This window comes from Anopheles moucheti, chromosome 2 (assembly GCF_943734755.1).
Source record: "Anopheles moucheti chromosome 2, idAnoMoucSN_F20_07, whole genome shotgun sequence".
NCBI classification, from domain to species: domain Eukaryota; kingdom Metazoa; phylum Arthropoda; class Insecta; order Diptera; family Culicidae; genus Anopheles; species Anopheles moucheti.
Genome location: NC_069140.1, coordinates 8,735,261 through 8,754,558, shown reverse-complemented (window position 1 = coordinate 8,754,558; position 19,298 = coordinate 8,735,261). Strand labels below are relative to the sequence as shown.

The window sequence follows — 19,298 nt, the reverse complement described above, 5'->3', positions numbered from 1 at the left end:
CTGTGATAGTTGAACACTATTCTATCGTGGCGGAAGTTCTCCGTGAAATGTTTTATTTCATGGCACTAGAATTCCAATATCTTAAATAGAATAATACTTCCGAATTTCTGAAGTCGTAATATCGAAATGCTCCTATACCTGGGAGAAGACTATTTTTTAATTAACTTCACCTGTTTAATTACACTAAGTCACGCTGATTTATTTCGTCCTTTAAGCCACTCTATGAACGGCACACAAATTGTCACCCTAGTGTTAATGATGTCCCAAAGATTTGGTGCTCCGTCTCAGCATCTGGCTAAGATTTTTCCTCGCTCAATTTAGCCAGCAGTTCACCGGCACGAACAGGCACCAACAGCCTGGACACCAGTGCCACGTGGAATCCGAGTGGTCCAGTGGGCCCCGAAGCACTTTAGCACGCCGTCTTACGGCAGAGGATGATGATGGATGCGACTGTAGAAAGTATCCCCGAGCGCATGTTAAGTTCTGCCGAATGCATGCTTCGGGACGGACTGGTTTTGCGCTTTGCCGGTTTTGTGGTTGGAGCCTTTGCGTAAGGTACTCGCAATTTATCGCACTTCACCTTCGTCTTTCGCTCCGACCTGTGATACCTCGTGCCACGTACTCAGCACGAAATGCCGGTGGTGTGAATATTTTGATAAATAGACAAATATTTCAAGCTTCACATTGCTGGGTCGAGAAACGCAAAAGGGCTTCCCGTGCACGGCCAGGCTCTGGCTGCATCGTTTTGCCAAGATCTTCATGCAGCGTGGTCCATGCAGCCCAGCACCGGCCCAACTCGGCCAAACAGGGCTCACCCTCATGCAGTTCCCATTGCAAAGATGATGATGATGATGATGTGTCGATTGGCCCAGTTCCTATCTGTGCATACCGTACTCGAAATGGACGACCGTACGGACAGAAGCTGGGGAGTACCTCGGTGGGTGAGTACACTGTGTTCACCTGCCGCTGCTGGTAGCGATGAAGCCCAACTATGTCAAGGTTGACAAAAAGGGGCAACCGACTGGAAGTCGACCCAACGTCGAGGCACCGACGGCAGGCCACGGGTCGGAGGGCATAAAAAATGGCACTTCAAAGCTCTGCTGCCGATCGGCAGGATGGCTTGGCCCACGCCACACAGCGCACACAGTGCTGGCACTTGAACTGGTAGGGTGGCGCTGCAAAACAGTGCAGCCCATGTTACGTACGGGGCAATGCTGGAGCAATAAAATCAAGCCGTTTAATGCTCCAATGACTGCTACCAAACGGAAACCCAGTTTTGTTCCGGCAGCAGCGGTAAATTCTTATTACTTCCTTCTCAAGCCTACCCTAGCCTCAAGCCGTCCTCTGCCGTATGGTTTTTTTTATTTCACCCAGCCTGCACAGAAGGAAAGCTTTTCTTCAGGAATGGAAACGTTGCGGTATTGGTCATTCAAGGTACGAAGCAAAGTTTCTAACTTTGCAGTGAATCAAATTTTAATGCACATAATAAACTGTGTTGGGTTTTGGAATGGTTTGCTTACTTCACGTCGAATTTCCAGAATATTACCTTCTTTCCCTCACATAGCATTTGAAAAGGAATTTAATGCTTCAATGTAGTAACTTTTGAAGATGGTCAAACATTGAGATTGAGATGTCTACGATGTACTACTGCCCTGTGTACTAAAGGACGCAATATACAACATAACTAAATATTGTATAAAGTTAAACCTGGACGGACATCTTCGTAATATGGGCTGACTGATTTTGGTTTCGTGCTAAATGCAGGGCTGGTAACTCCACATTACGCTAAAGTGACTAAACACTAACTACAACTTTTTATGAAGCTCTAGTGCGTTAGTATTAAAACACTTTTAGTACTGTGTTTCGCCTTTCAAACAGCTCAGTCTGAAGCAAATTAGTTAGCAGTACATAACACTTTATTTCTTACTTGGTTTGTTCGGGTTTGTAATTTTAAAATTAATAATCACTATTACGCTATGTTCATTAGTACAAATTTATGGCAAATGATCTTGATTTTATGGCACATTAATGCTCCTCACTTGTAGCTTGTATATTCTAATTACTTTTTTAAAACTTTTGGTCAATCAATCACTCTTTCAACACTCAAACTCAATTCTAGGATACATTTTGCAAAAATTTTAATTGTTTAAAAATGCATTACGATGTAAGAAGTATATTATTACATCTATAAAACCCAAAACGTCCTTTAAAATGTTCTCTTAATCAAGTTCAAAACTCAAAGTTCCTTCTTTCACAAATTCGCTCGATTCGTTCGATATTTAACATCCAAATCCGGTCTTCAAACTGGTAGGAGGACCTCTTTCTCTTTGCCCTTTCAGGACCTTTGTCCTTCAATGCTAAATATGCTCAAGATTTTAACATAGACATCATGCTGTTAAGTGCCAAATATTGTGTCGAACAAGAATCATTCATAAGGAAGAAAAACTCTTTCGAATAGATTGACTATATTTATTTGATACACTTTTCCCTAATGGATTTCAAGAATAACCGCAATTAGTCCTGTTTTAAGTTGTAACTTAATGTTTGTTAAAGTCAACTCTGAAATATCCTTCCTCCCGTTTGAGCATTGTGTAAAATCGTTCCCCGTGCTGATGCGTGACAGTGTATCGGTAAAGTTTGAAGTGATGCTTTAACAGCTTCAAACACCTTTCCACCTTTATCGCCATCCAATGTAAGTGTCGTTGCGGAACTAGTATCATCCGACGGGTACGTGATTGGATCGCAGAAAACTGCATCGATATCCGTCCACCGTTGAACCAGCGAACGTAGCAATCGCACCCGTTGCAGGTCGTTGGCTCTCGTCTACGCTACACTGCGAGGGCGTTTCGATTGGCATGCGACTCCATCCATCATGCGGCTCTCGCTCGTTGCGTCCTTCAGTGCGAAAGTGAGCTTTTGTTTTCTTCACACTTCACACAATGCCATGCGGCACGTACAAAACCCCCCGTACGCCGACGGAGGACGGCACAATCGCGACAAGCGACACCAACGCTACCAGCGCACGGCTTCGGTTAGGTAAAGCAGAATAGGTGTGCAAAATACTATAAAAATATTGATCCTCACCGCCAAACCGGTGGAGACTGGCAGGAAGTGAAAAATGTACACACCTACCCACCGCCCACCCCAAAAACGCGTTCGGCTACACACAAACGGACACACTGCGTGCGGTTCGGTGGAAAGCCAGAATCGTGCCTGCCATCCCGGAACAACCCACGCCATAGCGTAACGGCGAACCATCGTGGTCGTAGTAGCATCGCCTTCCGGGGGTTTCGAAACCCAACGTTTGGGACGGTTCGCTACGCGCTTTGCACCCGACCGACGGCCATGACCAGGTGAAGAAGCAGTAGCAGCAGTAGTCGTAGTAGTAGTCGTCGTCGTCGTCGTAGTAGTAGTAGTAGTAGGTACATGGTTTATTGACCGTTCGACCTAGTTTAAAGTCGTCGCTCGGTGCAAGAACCTTCCTGCAAGGATACGTTCACTACTTCCGGTACTCCGGCCAACACATTCGGGACACATTCGGCTCGCTCTTCATCCTTTCTCTCGCACACGTTCTCCAACATGGCACTGCAGTCGCCACCGGTGGCAGTTAGTGTTGCTCTGTCCGCTGGCAAAGCTTTCGCACAAGGAAAGCTTCCTTTCGGTGGCTCTGTTTGGTACGCTCTTTGCAAACTCTGCTGCCAATTGCTCACACGCTTCCCACTCTCAGCGAAGCAGCTCTTGCTCTAGCGCAACAACAAAAAGCGAATTCTGTTCCCGGGCTGTTTTGCACCTTTACGATCGAAGCTTCGATGGCTCTCGGCCAGTCCGTTAGCGGAACGGGTACGATGCACACAGAGATGCATGCTAAACCCCGTTCTGCACAGCATACATATGCAACGCCAGCGTCGGCTACGAATGGGATAATGCAAAAACCGTTCCCGAAATGGCCGAAACGATATGCCGGAAAGGCCCGGGCTTCTTCATTGCCCTCGTCCTGCACGACCGAAAAGTGGCCGAGAAATCCATCAACTGATCAATCTGTCCGTTCATGTGTTTCCCGTTGGCCCAGAGACACGCACCGACCAAAAAGCAAAGCAAACAGAAAAATGCATATCACTATCGCAACGTGATCCACGCAGTACCCGTGGCCTATTTGCTTCAGCCACGCACCAGTCCGAACAGAGCGACTCGATTAAAGCGTCAATCGATCGCCTAATTGGAATGGATTTTCTTCGGCTTTAGTTCGGCTAAAGCTGCCATCACGATGGTGGCTACGCAGCAATGGGGAAATGGGTTTCCCGTCGCGATGCAACTTGCTGGCTGCCGTACATGGCACTCGTCTGCCTGCTGTCTATGCTGCAACAAGCGAAGCAATGTTATGTAATTCCGTTTCGTTTTTAGCAGAACTTGAGCTTCGTAGAACGTGGAACGTTTTGGGTGAAATTGATTTCGTATCTGGTCGGTTTTTAACGGCTGTAAACGCTGGCCACCCAAATTGATTTTGAGAGCCGTCTTCTTTTTGCTGCTTGTTTCGAATGAAGTGTTGTTGTTTAGCATCGCAATCTTCAACTGTTTGTTGCTCATTATGCAGCACAACAAGCTGATCCAACCAAGAACAAAACATTATTTTAAAATCGGTTCATCCAGTGAGGGCATTATCATCAAAAATGTTTTTTTTTTAATATTGGAGTAATGAAGTATTGAGGTAAATGAGTACTAAAATTAAATTATTGGGAATATATTGAAAGATTTAGTGTTTAACCAAGTGAAAGCTTCTGACAGCATGGCTTATACTATGATTTAGAGTGTTGTCAGAATAGCAAACAAGCAGTAAACTAGCAGCGCCATCTGCTGTCAAATTTTGTACTAAAAATGAAATACAAATTTATCAATCCTATTGCTACACCAGTGGATGCAATCGTTACTCTATCATTAATCAACATCAAACCCCGACAATACAGGACGCATCACATGTAAACACATTGTTTGTGGCGCATTAGCACAATTAATCTGTTCAATCAATCAATTAAGCTGTTGACAATCATTTGTTTCTATTTCAATTTGAAAACCCTCACACCAAAGGCCAGCAGTGTAACATGGCATTTAACACGAAACAACAAACATGTGGACAAGTAGGATAGATCTCTCCCATCCTTTCGCCCTCCAATCCGTCAGAGCATCTCTCGACTGTATCAGTCTCAAGTGGCTTGACTTGGCCTGGGCGGGTAGCGTCCGAACCATTTCCCACTCAAGCGGCACGATAATGCTCACACGCCAATATATCTGCATGTAGTGCAATCAGAGCGAGTGGATGTACTTGATGTAAAAATTCTTCCACACTCCAAATGACTGTGCTCAGATGCTCAGATTGCTGGATTGTTCATTTGGAACAGAAATTGTCGTACTGGCGGTCAGTCCGTCGGGCTGAACTGAGCCGCTGTTGGTACGGGTTGGTGCAGGACACTCCTCGCAGTTGTAGCGCAATCCATACGAATCACGAACGTGGTCATTTACGGAGTGTCACAAATCAAAGCAAACGATCGTTGCAACCAGCTCACAGATGTACCAGGCACCCTTCAACGATCAAGAAGTCTGGCTCTTGCTCGTGAATGTGGTCTGCGCTTACCTTTGAATGATATTGTTATTATTTTTTCGTCGTCCCCACAACTATTCCTGCATCCTTATCACGTCCGTCACCGTTGACCGTTGGACCGTTGGCTGCACCCGTTCCGTCTCGCAGTCACTCGCCCACTCGCGTCACAAGTGTACTTGGGCGTCCGAGGGCTAAGCTCAAGCATCCATCCTGCCGTACGCGCTTTCGCTTCGGACGCTTCATGAGTTGTCCATCGCAATTTAATGTCCCACGTAGTAAACCGTTTTCCGACCGGCCGGTCCGGTTCGATAGTGATGACAAGCTACCGACAGTGCGGGTAGCGCCAACCATGCACAAAACGGCACGTTCCTACATTGCCCTCTCGATGACGCTGGCGAAGTGGGCGTGAATGGTGGATAAAATTGTTGCCAACATTGTAACATCGTGTTCGCTACAGCGTGTGGCTTCGGTGCCGTTTCTAATTTGCATTGTACACCCGAATCCTGAAAATTTGCCGAAGCGCGAGGATCTAAACTGCAGCACGGTAGCAGCTGTAGGGAGAAAAGGTTGGTCCGTCCTATTGTTGTGAGCACAGCGCCTAGAACACAGACACTTTTGTGCTGTACCGTTGACAAACTTTGTGCAATAAGTGTTTACATTATGGCTAGTGTTATGTTTTTTACACAAATCTTGAATAGCTATTCAAAACAATCCCGTTGTCATGATTATTTGCATGTTTACATACTAATCTGTGTAATTATAGCAATCTTACCAAGTAGCTTCGACCGTTGACGTTGACCTAAAAGTATGCAATACTTGATTTATTTTAATGATGGCTTTAAGTACCAAATACTTTTCACCTTTGGATCAAGTATTTGGAAATTTTATGACTACTAATCCATAACCAGAAGATTTCTTTCTAAGCGTTGTAGTCTATACCAAATTATATTTAACATTGTTATAGCATACCTTAAGGCGCTGTCAACTCTTGACTCTTGACTTGTCAACTGATAAAAGGGGGATAAACACTCAGAAGTTTCTGAGTGTCATAAGAAAGGTTAATGATCTTCGCTAATATGTTATTCTTAACCATTACAAAAAGAATTTTAACACCACGACGGAGGAATTCTGGTACTGATTTGCAAAATGTAGTTAACAGAATAACGCGTTAGAATACTCTATAATGGAGTTATGTAAATTAAAACAATGCACCTGGTTGAAGTTAAATAACTTCAGTGAACTAAAGCTTGATGTAGAACCACTACATTTCCAACAACATTCCACAACAACTCCACTGTTCCTCTTTCTCTCTCCTCCTAAGCTCACACAATAATCTCACCCAAACAAAACGCCTGGTGATATGCAATCCCAGCAGCGCATTCAAACAAAACTGATCGTCTCCTTGACAACACGCCCCCATTTCGTGGCACGTTGTTTTGCACCCGTTTTGACGTGATTCTGCTTGCACGTTGATGCAATCCGTAAATCACACTTTGTTCTAGCTTAATCTAATATATCCCGGCACGGACCAGCCAAAATTTGGGCACAAAAACCAATAAAGCCGCCTGTACACGAAAAAGAGGATGATAGAAAAGAGTGCAAAGTGTAGTGATATTGTGAAGAAAAAACAACAATCCTCTCTCGTCTGATAGCGTCAAAATGATGCAAATATTTTTTGTTGTCTCCAGTCGCGTCGTATCGCGAACCAAAATGACGGTCAAACGTAAAGTGGCCTCCCAGAACCATCCCACCTTTGGCGAGGAAGTATAGGGGACAGGTTATATGTGCGGGAACAAAAGGAACAATATAAAGAACAATCTTAAATTCAGTGCCAATGGAACGAATGGTTCCGGCCGTAAGGCTTCCCATGTTCCCGGCAACTCGGCGAAGCGGACGCACGTTTCTCGCGGACATGAAACGGGTCCGGCTTCCGTTTCCATGCCACTCACTCATTGTACGGCAAAACCGATAAAGACCGGTAATACGTACACGGTGCAGTTTGCAGCCATAAGCCTGCCAGTGACATCGCTAAGCTAAACCTGCCAGAAAGCTTAGACCCTTATATGTACGTGTATGTGATCGAGGCGAAAAAAAACCTGCAGCCACAGCACGCAGTAGGCGGGAGAGCGAGGAGGAAAAAAAAAACAAAATGTCCTCTTACATTAGAGCACCACTCTTATCGAAAAGTGTAGGCACATATTCGTAGCATTCGTGATTCGCTTTATGACCCTTGGTGGGTAGTAGTTTTTCCTCTCTCGGTCGGAAAGCATTATTCATCATGTAGAAAAAAACGATAAACAACAAACTGCTTCATGTGTGTGTCGGATTTGGGGACTTTTTTCTTGTATGCTAGTGTTTTTGCAGTACTTGAAATTTCCTATAACATCCTTTATTATTGTAAAGGTTTACGGTACATATTATTTATGACATTTAAGTTACTAAAAAATCAAGTAAAACATTCCACTTATTTAAAACTTTGTCACATTATTGATACAAATGAAAACGCCATCGTTGTAACAGCCAAACCCATGCCTAGACCTCGACGGTGACTACTCTTTGCTGCTCTAGCACACAGATTAATTCGTCGGAGTTTACGGTCTCGAAGCGGAAGTGCACTTTAACTGCACTTGACATCCCAATTCAGCGACATTTTGACAGCCGTCTTTAGCTCGTACCGCTCGGCACCGGCACCGTGGTGACACTCTTACTCCGGTGCTACGACGTTTTGGCTATTGCCTTGCCAAAAGTTGTCAAACGATCGAACAGTGCACGCAATCTGTGTGGGTGTATGTGTGTGTGGGTCCGGAAATAGGAGCAAAAAAACGTCACTCCAAGCTGCGAACAGCGAAGTGCACAGCTAACACTTCCAGGATGGAAATGTTGTTTCGGGAATCATTTCCGCTGCACAGACACACACACACGCACATATGGCACACAAATACAAACCTAGCAATATACCAGAGCCAACCATTCACTGTCAGAAGGCACTTCATTAATGCTGACTTTATGTGTGCTTGTGCAATGGTTTACTGCCGAAGCTACAATGCCCCAAAACTGCTGGGTAGGTTCGAGACGGAGTGCTGTGGATAGAATTGTATTGTTTACTTCAGCACTGATTCGTCGTGTTAGGTAAGTAGCTTTTATCTTTATTTCTTTCCCATCCGACAATTCTCCATTAGGAAATTCGGTAATGGAAATCGTGTTACACTATTAGCACAATTACGTTCTGCCATTGAATGGAAAATTTGCCTTGCGGGAAAGCACATTTGATTGCGTTTTGATATCCTTTCAATTTGAGCGAAAATAATGCATTTAATAAGAGTAAGTTAAAAAGCTGAGGATAAAGGAGTTGAGAAGCCAACTTCAATATGTCAAAAATGTAAATGTATGCTAAAAACACAGGAGATGAAATGTATGAAAACAGAGAAGATCAGGATTCTCCCGTACTCGAAACAACGGTTCCGACATCTTGATGTTTAAAACTCCTAAAAGTATGCAATCACTTGTCAGCAAACGCGACAGAGCGGCGTTGTGAACAACATGTTGCATACTTTTAGGCGTTTAAAAATTTAAATAACCATAGACATTTTATTCAAATGTTTATGTTCTTAAATCTCGAAAAGCAGACAGATAAGTTTCAACTTAAACTGCTATATGCTGTATATTTCACATCTGTCCACCGAAACATACGATTTAATCTCCATCGTTTGAATGAGAACATCAAACCTGATAACTCAGCACTTACACGCAATTAACGGACATAGTAATTAATTCCATTACAGATGCACAATAGCGAGGCAAAAACTAGCTTCGGTGTGACGCGACCTCACTCCCATGCAAGCTGACATTGTCAATCGTTCGCTCATCAATCCGTTCGGGTATAAATATTCATATGTTGATCTTTCCCACCACCCGGTCCATCCCATCTGCCGATGGTATCGTTTTGCCTGCGCGAGTGAAACGAATCTCACGGAGCCTAGCCGGGCATTATCCGATCAAAATAAATTACGAATTTTGCAACGTGACCTTACTTCACCACTACACCATCCTGTCCATCCCGGCCCGGTTTGGTTCCGTTTTCAGTATTTTTTTTAAACAGCCGACCGACGATGCGCTGACCGAAAAATAATTTCCATATTTATTTCCCGCTTCGCCTGTGCGCCACAGCGCCCCGATTTGATCTATTTGCTAAAACCGCACTGTTCTCGTTTTGAATTTTGCTGAATTCTGGATCCACACTTGCGCGGCCCTGCTAACAAACAGCCCGGATGTACGGAAATGCTTTGGCCAAACAGGACACACTGGTTCACCAACCAATCGGCTTACATGATTAGTGCATATTTCGATACCATGTTTACGTTTTGCGGTCCCGGGCCGATGATCGTTTGCGATACCAGGGTTCGGCCAGCCGCTGAGTGGAATGTCTAGTCCGAGGTTGGGGTTTGCCTAGCGAAGCACCTTCACCACGGTACGCGTCACGCAACGGTACATCTGGTGCAATTTTCAGCAGAAACCTCATCAACCGGCGAACTAGCGAGCCCAGCGCTGAGGCAATATCAATCAGTGTGCTTCACGAGTTCATTAATTGCATCCTGCATAGCAGTTTACTCGGCCCAGCCTGGAACATATGTGGTCGCGCCCGTACGTCCTCCAGTCGTCTTGTAGTTCCACGTGGAAGGACAGTGCTTGGGGGATGGATGCCGAACCCCTAGAACAGCTGCAGCAAATTACCGTTGGCCAACTACACGAAGGCGTTGTTTTTGTTGACGATCCTGCACCGGTTTTATCCGGCCACAAAGCCGATGTAATGTGAAAATGCTCCATCAAACCGTTGTGTCGGTGATCGGTGCACAATTATAATGGAATGGAGAAGAAAAATGCATCTCACACTTTTTTAGGTTTCAAAGGAAAAGAAAAAGCGATGAGTGAAATAAGAGTCCCTCGCGACCATATCCCAGCAGGATGTGCCATTTTGCAAAAAAGAAAACCCCTCACACACATACATATACACGCAAGGAACCGTACCACAATGTGCTGCTATTGAGATTAATGATACGAAATGCGATGAAAAATCACTCACTCCGTAGTGGGAAGTTTTCAAATTAATTTGATAGTTAAATGGTCCTTCCACGGTCGGTGGTACGGACTCGTTCGGAGCTTGTCGAAACGGGCCCAATACAATCCTCAATCCGTTGATCGAATTTGAGGTACAAACAAAAAACAAAAAAAACCCCAATATTCCCTGTTGCCCCACACGGCACTACCATCGTCATGATGATCATGATGATGATGCTGATGATGATGGTGATGATGATGATAGTAGTGGGGCTGGTGCTTGGGCGATGAAATTCGAACCAGCTTTAAAAGCTCGTATTGCAGCAAACTAATTACGCTCGCCTGCAACGAAAGCTGATTCCCCGTACGGGTGCATGCAACGGAAGGATACATCAAAGCAAAAAGGGTAACGATATCGACTGACAAAAGCAAATGGAACACTGGCACTCGTACAGTGAAGGAACAGGACATAAAAAACATATTTCTATTTAATAATTTACTAGATTTCATAAAACGGGACCATGGGTTGATCAACTTTAAATTTTTCATTATTCTACTCTGTTAAAAACACACACATTTATTTTCAATATTGTTTTAATTTCTGGTTATAACTTAATACTAATCTTCATTGTAATAAAATAGTTATTCAGGAAATATCTCCTTAACGCCTTACATATTTTTATGATACGTTTTTCCTCAACTTGTAAAATATTTATCACAAGTACTGGGCGTCTCCATTGATACAAAATTCTTACTTATTTGTTTCAAAATGCCCCGAACATACACTATGACAAGCTATTATATTGCAAACTGTATGAAAGTCGCTCTGTTATATTTTACTTTCCTGGGAGAAGCAATTCCTCTATTACTGTTTTTTTTTGCCAAAATCTCTACCGAAACTGCCCACTGTGCAAAGCCATTTTGCTAGTTATTTTTTTTATGTTGCCTTCTAAACACGATCCGATTTTATTCCATGGTCTAATGTTTATTTGTGTGGGGTTAACAATTTGTTTCAAGTAATCAAACAAATTTGTAATTAGCCGTTCTGGACCTTTCCTTTGCATATGCATAAGTACTAAGCAATTTGTGAAAAAATATGTTTCATAATTTTGACATGTTTGAATAACTTTACCGCTAAACATATTTAACACCAAAAGTGTTTATTTTAGTGAGTTTTTGTTAGTACTGAACTAGCAAAATTAAACAATCAAATTAAAGTATTCCAGCTTGGACTGGACTTTTTGTCAAGTCATATCAAGTCATATTACATCTAATTACATCGTTGGACTTGTAAACGTCACAAATACAATTTCTAATTGTATTATATACTTTATATACTTTAATGATTCTTAAATCTTTGACAAATCACTCTCAGAGGGTGTTAATATATCAACTAATAATGCTGCAGACAAATAGCACTTGGGACTTGAACCAATCCGAACAGAAAGTTGCACTTTCTTCCTGCAAATAAATGCAATAAAATGAACTCCACTCCGCAATACAATCCAGATAGTGATACAATATCTCCCACAGGTATATTTCCCTTATCTTTCATCATAAGCAGCATTCCTTCGTTATCGTGCACACACTATTCAAAAGTCAATCTTCACCCCCTCCCATCGTTACCCATCGTGCCGGCACTCCGAAATCGTATCCGGTCCCCCACGCCACAACCACGCCAAAAAGGTGAAATAATTGAATTTTACTATTCATCACCCATGCTCACTGGTACGATGTATGCAAAAGTGCCCCACATTGCATCAGCTCCCAACGTTACAGGAAGTTCGTTTACACGTTGGCAAATGCTTTTTTGGGGGGTGATAGAAAAGCGATAGGAAAGAAAATCAGACACATCCGACACCTTACACCTGGTGTGTGGAGCAGTGTGCAAGCAAGTTTATCTTACAAAGCACTTCCTGCACAGCTGACGATTGCTCCGGATCGTGTCCGGGAAAAAAAAGAAAACCTGACTCTCGATGCCCGGACCATCACCCGGAGCCGCTCGGAGACGGAAATGTGCGATTTTAGTCGACCGAACGCTAAGATGAATATTTGACATTCGTCCGCAAAGTGACATATCGCCCGGCAACACCGATCGACACTGATCGCTTGCATCGGATGCATTCGATTGGTGCGACAAAATGGCACACGAGGCGGGGAACAAAAGATTACAAACGGCCATCGCCATCGGAGCACCGGACGCACTGGCGCAATCAAGCCACCGGAGCGTATGGTTGTGCATTGCACCTTTTGCGTTGCATTCTCGATTTTTTTTTTTTGCGTTGTTTGTTGGCATTACTTGTGCACTGTTGGGCACTGTGTAACATGATGTTTCAATATTTACACTACGCTGGTTCGAAAAGTGATCCAATTGCGAATCTTCCCGACTGCTTGTGCTTGTCTTTTCGGTGCAGGTGGTTCGGTGCAGTGACATGCTGACATCGGCCATGGGGAGTACAAGATAAAGGGGGGTTTGCTGCCAAGATGTGCATTTCATCTGCAACGGTAAATATTACCTTGAGCAACCTCGACACGAAACGTCACGACACGGACACGAAATTATAGTACACACGGATGGTCATTACCCGAGTGGTTGTACACCTCGGTACGCAGGGGTGCATCGTCGTACGTGAAGGTAGTTATTTATTGGTACATTTTGAAATTAATAGTTACAAAACCACAACACCCCAACGGTGCGGCTCGCCTTTCCCTGGCATTTGGCAGTACAAAACTCATCAGTATGGTTCGATTCAGTTCCAACCCGGTAAATGCCGATATACACTACCACCACCTAACTCGAATATCTCGAGTACAGATGACCGGTAGCCGTGTCGAGTGATAAGGACGAGGTTGGTGGAGAATGGAACCAAAAAAAAAACAAACTTTCCAAACCATCCGGCTACATCAAGGTCGTAACGAATTTGCTTGCATCTGAAGGGCAAACACCAGACAGGACACTGATTTATAGAATTTAATTAGTTTTTGTTTAGCCCCATTGCACGCTGTGGAGCTGAGTAAGGGATTAGCGAGGGAAACTTTAAAAAACACAGCCAAAGTTCCGCCACACTCTCCGCACCCATTCGCTCCGTTTCTCATTCACCCCCTGCAGCAGTGCATTTAATGTCTTTTTAATTGGTTGCAATGTCAGGCATTGAAATTGTTTTGCAACGCCAATGTGTTGTCCACAAAAATCATCAACACAGCACTCGACACGGACCGATGGCCAAAACCACACTACGAAACGGAACTGTCTGCTGGCTAGCAGTGTTACTGCTACTGCTACTGCTGCCATGGTGCAGCACCCGGAAGGGGGTTCGGGTAAGCATTTGAATGAGGGAAAAAGTTTGCACAACAACCTTCTAAAAACTTTTTCCAACCACCGGAACGTAAATCAGACTGGCGGGTAGTTTATCTCACTGCACCGAAGGCAGATCAGTAACAGACTCATGGCGAGGGGGAACAGATTAAGGAAAAAAAAACACCGGATCCATACTGCCACAACCCATCAAATAGCCACGATTTTCCAATATTCAGATGGACAATTGTAATGGATTCTGTGCAGTTGTTTTCTTCCTCATTTTGCCACTGTCCTCCACATCCTCCACACCATTGTGTACGTGCAAAAGGTCAAACAATTACTTGCGTTCGAATTCGAATTCGACGAACTGCTGCCATTGTCACGAATCGCGGTTGCGTTTGATTCTGTTTCACCGAATAGCGAATAGTCGTCGAGTGTGATTTGTTTTTTTTTGTAGGAAGAAATAATGCTTTAGAAATAACATTGAACATAAAGCTTTTTGGTTGTGTATAATCGGTTCGATTGCTTTTGAAAATATGATAAGTTTAAAAGGATTCACTTAATCATTAGAAAAAAATATATAAGTATACAAAATATATCTTTATAGTTAATTTCAAAACGATTATTATGGATTACAATAACTGTAGTCAGTTTAAAACCAAATAATTTAGATTAATATCGGAAGCTTCGTGCTCTGATACACAAAAACAGTAGAAAATTAAGTTGAAAACAAACTGAAGTACTGGGCGCCTCCATCGAGGATTTTTTTTATTAAAAATTATGATTATATTTTTTTATTATTGCAATGTAATATATTATAAAAACATGTTTTCAAGTCGTACCGTGTATTAATTTTGTCATACAGCTGTTTCATTTTGTTAATTATGCTTAGTGCATATAAGCATGTTTTAAATAATAGTAAAGCCTAATAAAGTCTCCTAAAACACATATAAAATCCATTTAAATCATCAATTTTTTACTAAAACTAAATATTGCACATTGGGTACAAATTAATAACTCGTAGCACACCGGAAGACTTAGCATGTTGGTCGTTTGGTACCATCACGATGCGCGGGGTAAAAGTGCTAGCCGCTGGTCAGTTGGTTCTGTACGTTGTACCGAAACAGTTACAATAGCATGAGGTGTCGATGCGCTCGAACGGCCATCGGAGCAGAAACCGGTGCATTTTATCGATCGATCAATATTGTGCCCATCAATATTGACTTCTGGCATGGTAGCGCCATAACAAGGAAGCAGATACTTTGTAGAAACCAATTAGAAAAGTGCATACATTGCTAGATGCCGTTAGCGATAGAATAGTAGTGGCGTCGGTATCAAATGTTTTTCCTACTGATACACGGCTGATAGAATCGACAAAAAACGTTATGAAAACAATCACCCATTTACGGAAACCATTCTGTTCGGTCCAAGCTCCACTGTGTACACTTTCCAGTCGATACACGATCGATAATTAAATAAATCGCATTATGAAACAATATACAACACGTGCCACCGCCGATAGGACCAATGAATTAACAGTTCTGCGCATTGATTTCAATGCGTTTTTAGGAAGCTTTTGCCGGTGAAGGTTCAAGAGAGCAAATATCTAATTGATTGTCTATTGTTGTCATAATTAATTAGGAAAATAGTTCTGAATTCTAAATTACCATCGTTCCCCTTCAAGTCTTGTATTACTCAAATAAGTTTATTATATTATAAAAATTTGCTTAAAAACTCTGTCCACTCGATGGGAATACTTACGCACAAAAATGTTGCTCATCAGTGTCGCGGGCAGGCAGAACACTATTACCAGCACGTCCGCCAGTGCCAGGTTCACGATGAAGAAGTTCGTCACCGTTCGCATTCGCGGTGCGCGAAACACGACCGCGATCACGAAACTATTGCCGACCAGCCCAACGATGAAGACGATAAAGTACGCGACACAGTAGACGGCGGTCATCGTGTAGGAGTGCCGGTAGAACAGTTCGTACTCCTCGAACGGGCCGGCCGTATTGTTGCCCGCAACATCCGGACCCTGGAAAGAGAAACACAAGCGCAGAGAGATTAGCAGACAAATCCGTCACGTAGTGGGACCCCCCCGGACTGATAGGTGGACAAGCGATGCTAAAATTAGATTTCCCAAAACACACTCTCGCCGGGGGGAAGAGACCCGGCAAACAGGGACACAAAAAGCGAAACAAAAAATAGCCACTCCGTTGGCAAATAACATACCATTCAGACTTCCGGGAAACGGTGGAAATGAACCTGAGCCGGAAAGGCCGATTTTAGAACAATCCCATAAATCATTTACTGTCCTCAGCGTTTTTTTTTTATTTTGCAAAACGCTCTTTGCGCTTGTTTGCCGAGTTTATTTTTCATCATTTTCGAGCGAGTTATCTGCTTTTTAACGCTCACACACGTGCCCAGATTCCATTTTTACAGTTTTCCACTTTACCGACTTCTTTGGAGCACCAGCCAAGTAGAAGGAATCCTTCCGCCCTTCACTACGGGATACCGGGCGTCTCCATCGCCGTCATATCTCCATGCCATTTGCTGCTGCTGTCAGTATCGGCAACGGAAAAGTAAACTTTGTGCCACATTCTCAGCCAACCGGTGGACCGTTGCTTCTTCCCACGCGGCGAGGACAACGGGACGAAATGAACGCGATTGCATTCGGGGGAAAAAAATGGGACACAACTCCGGAAACGGTACGGGCGCGGCAGAGACGTTTCGTTCGCTTCGAACGCCGGCCGCCGGTGATGGATTAAAATCCCGTGCAAGCACCATGATCGTGAGACGATCGAGCACACCAGACGTAACATGACGGACGTCGGCTGATGATGGCGTGGAATGCACGTGGGCGGAAGTGCAAGTTACAATTTCACAGCCAAGGTCACAGCCAGCGACTGGTTGGCAAATTCAGAGATTATAAAAGTCCATTTGGATCTCCCGAACCGTGCGGCAGGGACGGGCAACAGTGCCACCCGGAAGCGAAGCTTTACGACGGTGCGAGGTAAAAGTCGTTCCGAACTAGGAATAAACGATGAGAAGCTTCTTAGTTCGTTATAGTTCTGCAACATCGCAAAATGAATCCCCCCCAAAAATAAAAGAAAAACAAGAAACAAAATACAAGACTCGCTTACACCGATCGGCCTCGTGGGGTAAGGCCGCCAGAAGTACGGAAGAAGCAAAACCAGAAGCGCCTGAAGCAATAAAAAATACTCTTTGATTCACTCGGCCTCGGTGGAGCGACAAAAACGGGATGAAAAGTTTACAGTTTCGCTCGTCCACAAACACGGCTCTTTCCCCAAAAATGGCAAAATGGTAGCGCACGGGTGGCAAGGTGGGGCCTCGAACTGGGTGAGGTGGGGGGGGGGAGGGTAGGAGAAAAAAAACTCATCCACAGATTGGATCGGAAACTTTCGTCCAACTCAAACGCTCGTTACATCGTTTCAAGCCATCGGTTTCGTGCTAAATGAACAACTACGGTCCGGTTACTGGTTGGAATTTGAGCTTCAATTCGGGAAAATGCATACGAAATGCAATACATTCCATCTATCAGCTCTCCTCCCATTGCATGGATATATTGTATACGAAATTGATTTTTAATATGAAAAGCATACATTTCCAGAAGGCGTATTTTCAGCAGGCTTGATGCATTTGATTTGTAATATCTAGAACTGCAAGAAGCTTTAAAGCATTTTACAAGCTTCAGTGGCCTTAAAACCAATATCAATTACCTATCAGTTTCAAGCAAAATTAAAATAAATCTCAGAAAGATCGGTTCCCTTAATAAGGACCAACTTACTAGCTACGATTTTAAAATTCGTCTAGTCATTAAGGTTTACAGTATCTTACAGTAAAGATCCTTGTTTTTAACAAGGTTCCACCAAGTAATTGAATAAAAAGCTCTCGGTTCTTGTGACCTGCTGTGAAACGAATTAATAATTTCCACGAAATCTCCATTTAAAGCTCAATTATTATATCATTCATCTACGATAATTAATTTGCTTTAATTTAACAATAACTTGTTAGTTTCTTTCTAAAAAATTCTATAATATGAGTGACATTAACTAGTTTTGTCAAACTACTCTGAAAAGTGCATTTTAATTGATATCTAGAGTCGAGGTAGGTTTAGTCATGTAAGAATCCCAAACCATACAAAAAATGGTTAAAGACCAAAGACAAGTTCCAATCAATATTTGCCGTCAAGACTTAGTACTTTGTTCGACAAAGATCAACTTTTACCATTTTTGGATGATGACTCTTTAATGAACCAATCATTAAAATTAATCATTTATAGCTGATGATAATGATACAAGGTCATTATAATGACATCTAACGTTCTTAAAGTTTAAAATTAAAATAAATATATTGGAAACTTGTTCAACATGTCCATATTGTTTGGTAATTGCAAAACTTAACAAGTAAGGATGTTGGCAATGGAATTTGTGATCCGGAAACTGAGAACAAACAATTTAATCTTTATAAAAATATTCGTTTCTCATAAATCTGGTATATTTTCGGAACTCTCTTCGCAGCCCAAGATAAATAGCCTGACAGTAAAACCGTTAAAGGATGACTAAAACATGCTACGTTCGTCGTCATTCGCATCTCCACTAATTCTTACGGTGTTAAGAATATAGTGGCTATTAAGACACATCCAAGCTTTGACCTGGCCGTGTCCGACAACGACCATTATCAGATCGCTTCCATTTACCACAATTCATTGTAACCAAACAACAATTAGATACTATCTCCCAACCGTCGCCGTCGCATTGCTTTACACAATGGCGACACTCCTGGCGAGTGAGACAAAGATGTGAATTGTGTAAGCCTCCAGCGTGAGCATAAAACACAGGAAAAAAGGATAAAATTATGCCACTATCATGTCGTTCTCTGCTATCCGTTTGCCAAGTGCTCTATCGCCCGATGGATCAGAATCCCCCACAGGGAAGTGAGTCCATTACACCATCGACTGCAGCACTTATCGCGTACAAATTATCTCTGGCACCGTCCCGAGGTTGGGCTTTGGCTCGATGGCGTCAACTGGCGAGCTCGATTACAGATCGATTCAGATTTACTTCGCACAAACGGAGCACCACCGACGAATCCAGCACGATAAAGACGGAACCAAACTTCAAACATCCTTCTCGTGCGGGGTTAGGGAAGGAAAACAAATGACCTCACGAGTTGCATTTTCCTACACGCTTTTACGCATTCCAAATGAGGATCGATAAACGCTCCAAAGTACTACTTTGGACCATGTTCGATCCGCATTATATACTGCTTGCAGAGCCACTCACACACACACACACGCACGCCCACGTACAGCAAAGGATTTCTTCGATT

General features: G+C 43.2%; 1 protein-coding gene across 1 annotated transcript in view; it reads right to left on the bottom strand.

Annotated features, from left to right (window-relative positions):
- The window catches only part of LOC128297193 (neuropeptide SIFamide receptor-like), an 83,047-nt gene that overhangs the window by 59,084 nt on the left and 4,665 nt on the right, over positions 1–19,298 (bottom strand). Inside the window, exon 2 of the mRNA XM_053032793.1 lies at positions 15,708–15,981. Coding sequence (XP_052888753.1) covers positions 15,708–15,981 — 274 coding nt within the window. The remainder of the gene's footprint in view (positions 1–15,707; positions 15,982–19,298) is intronic.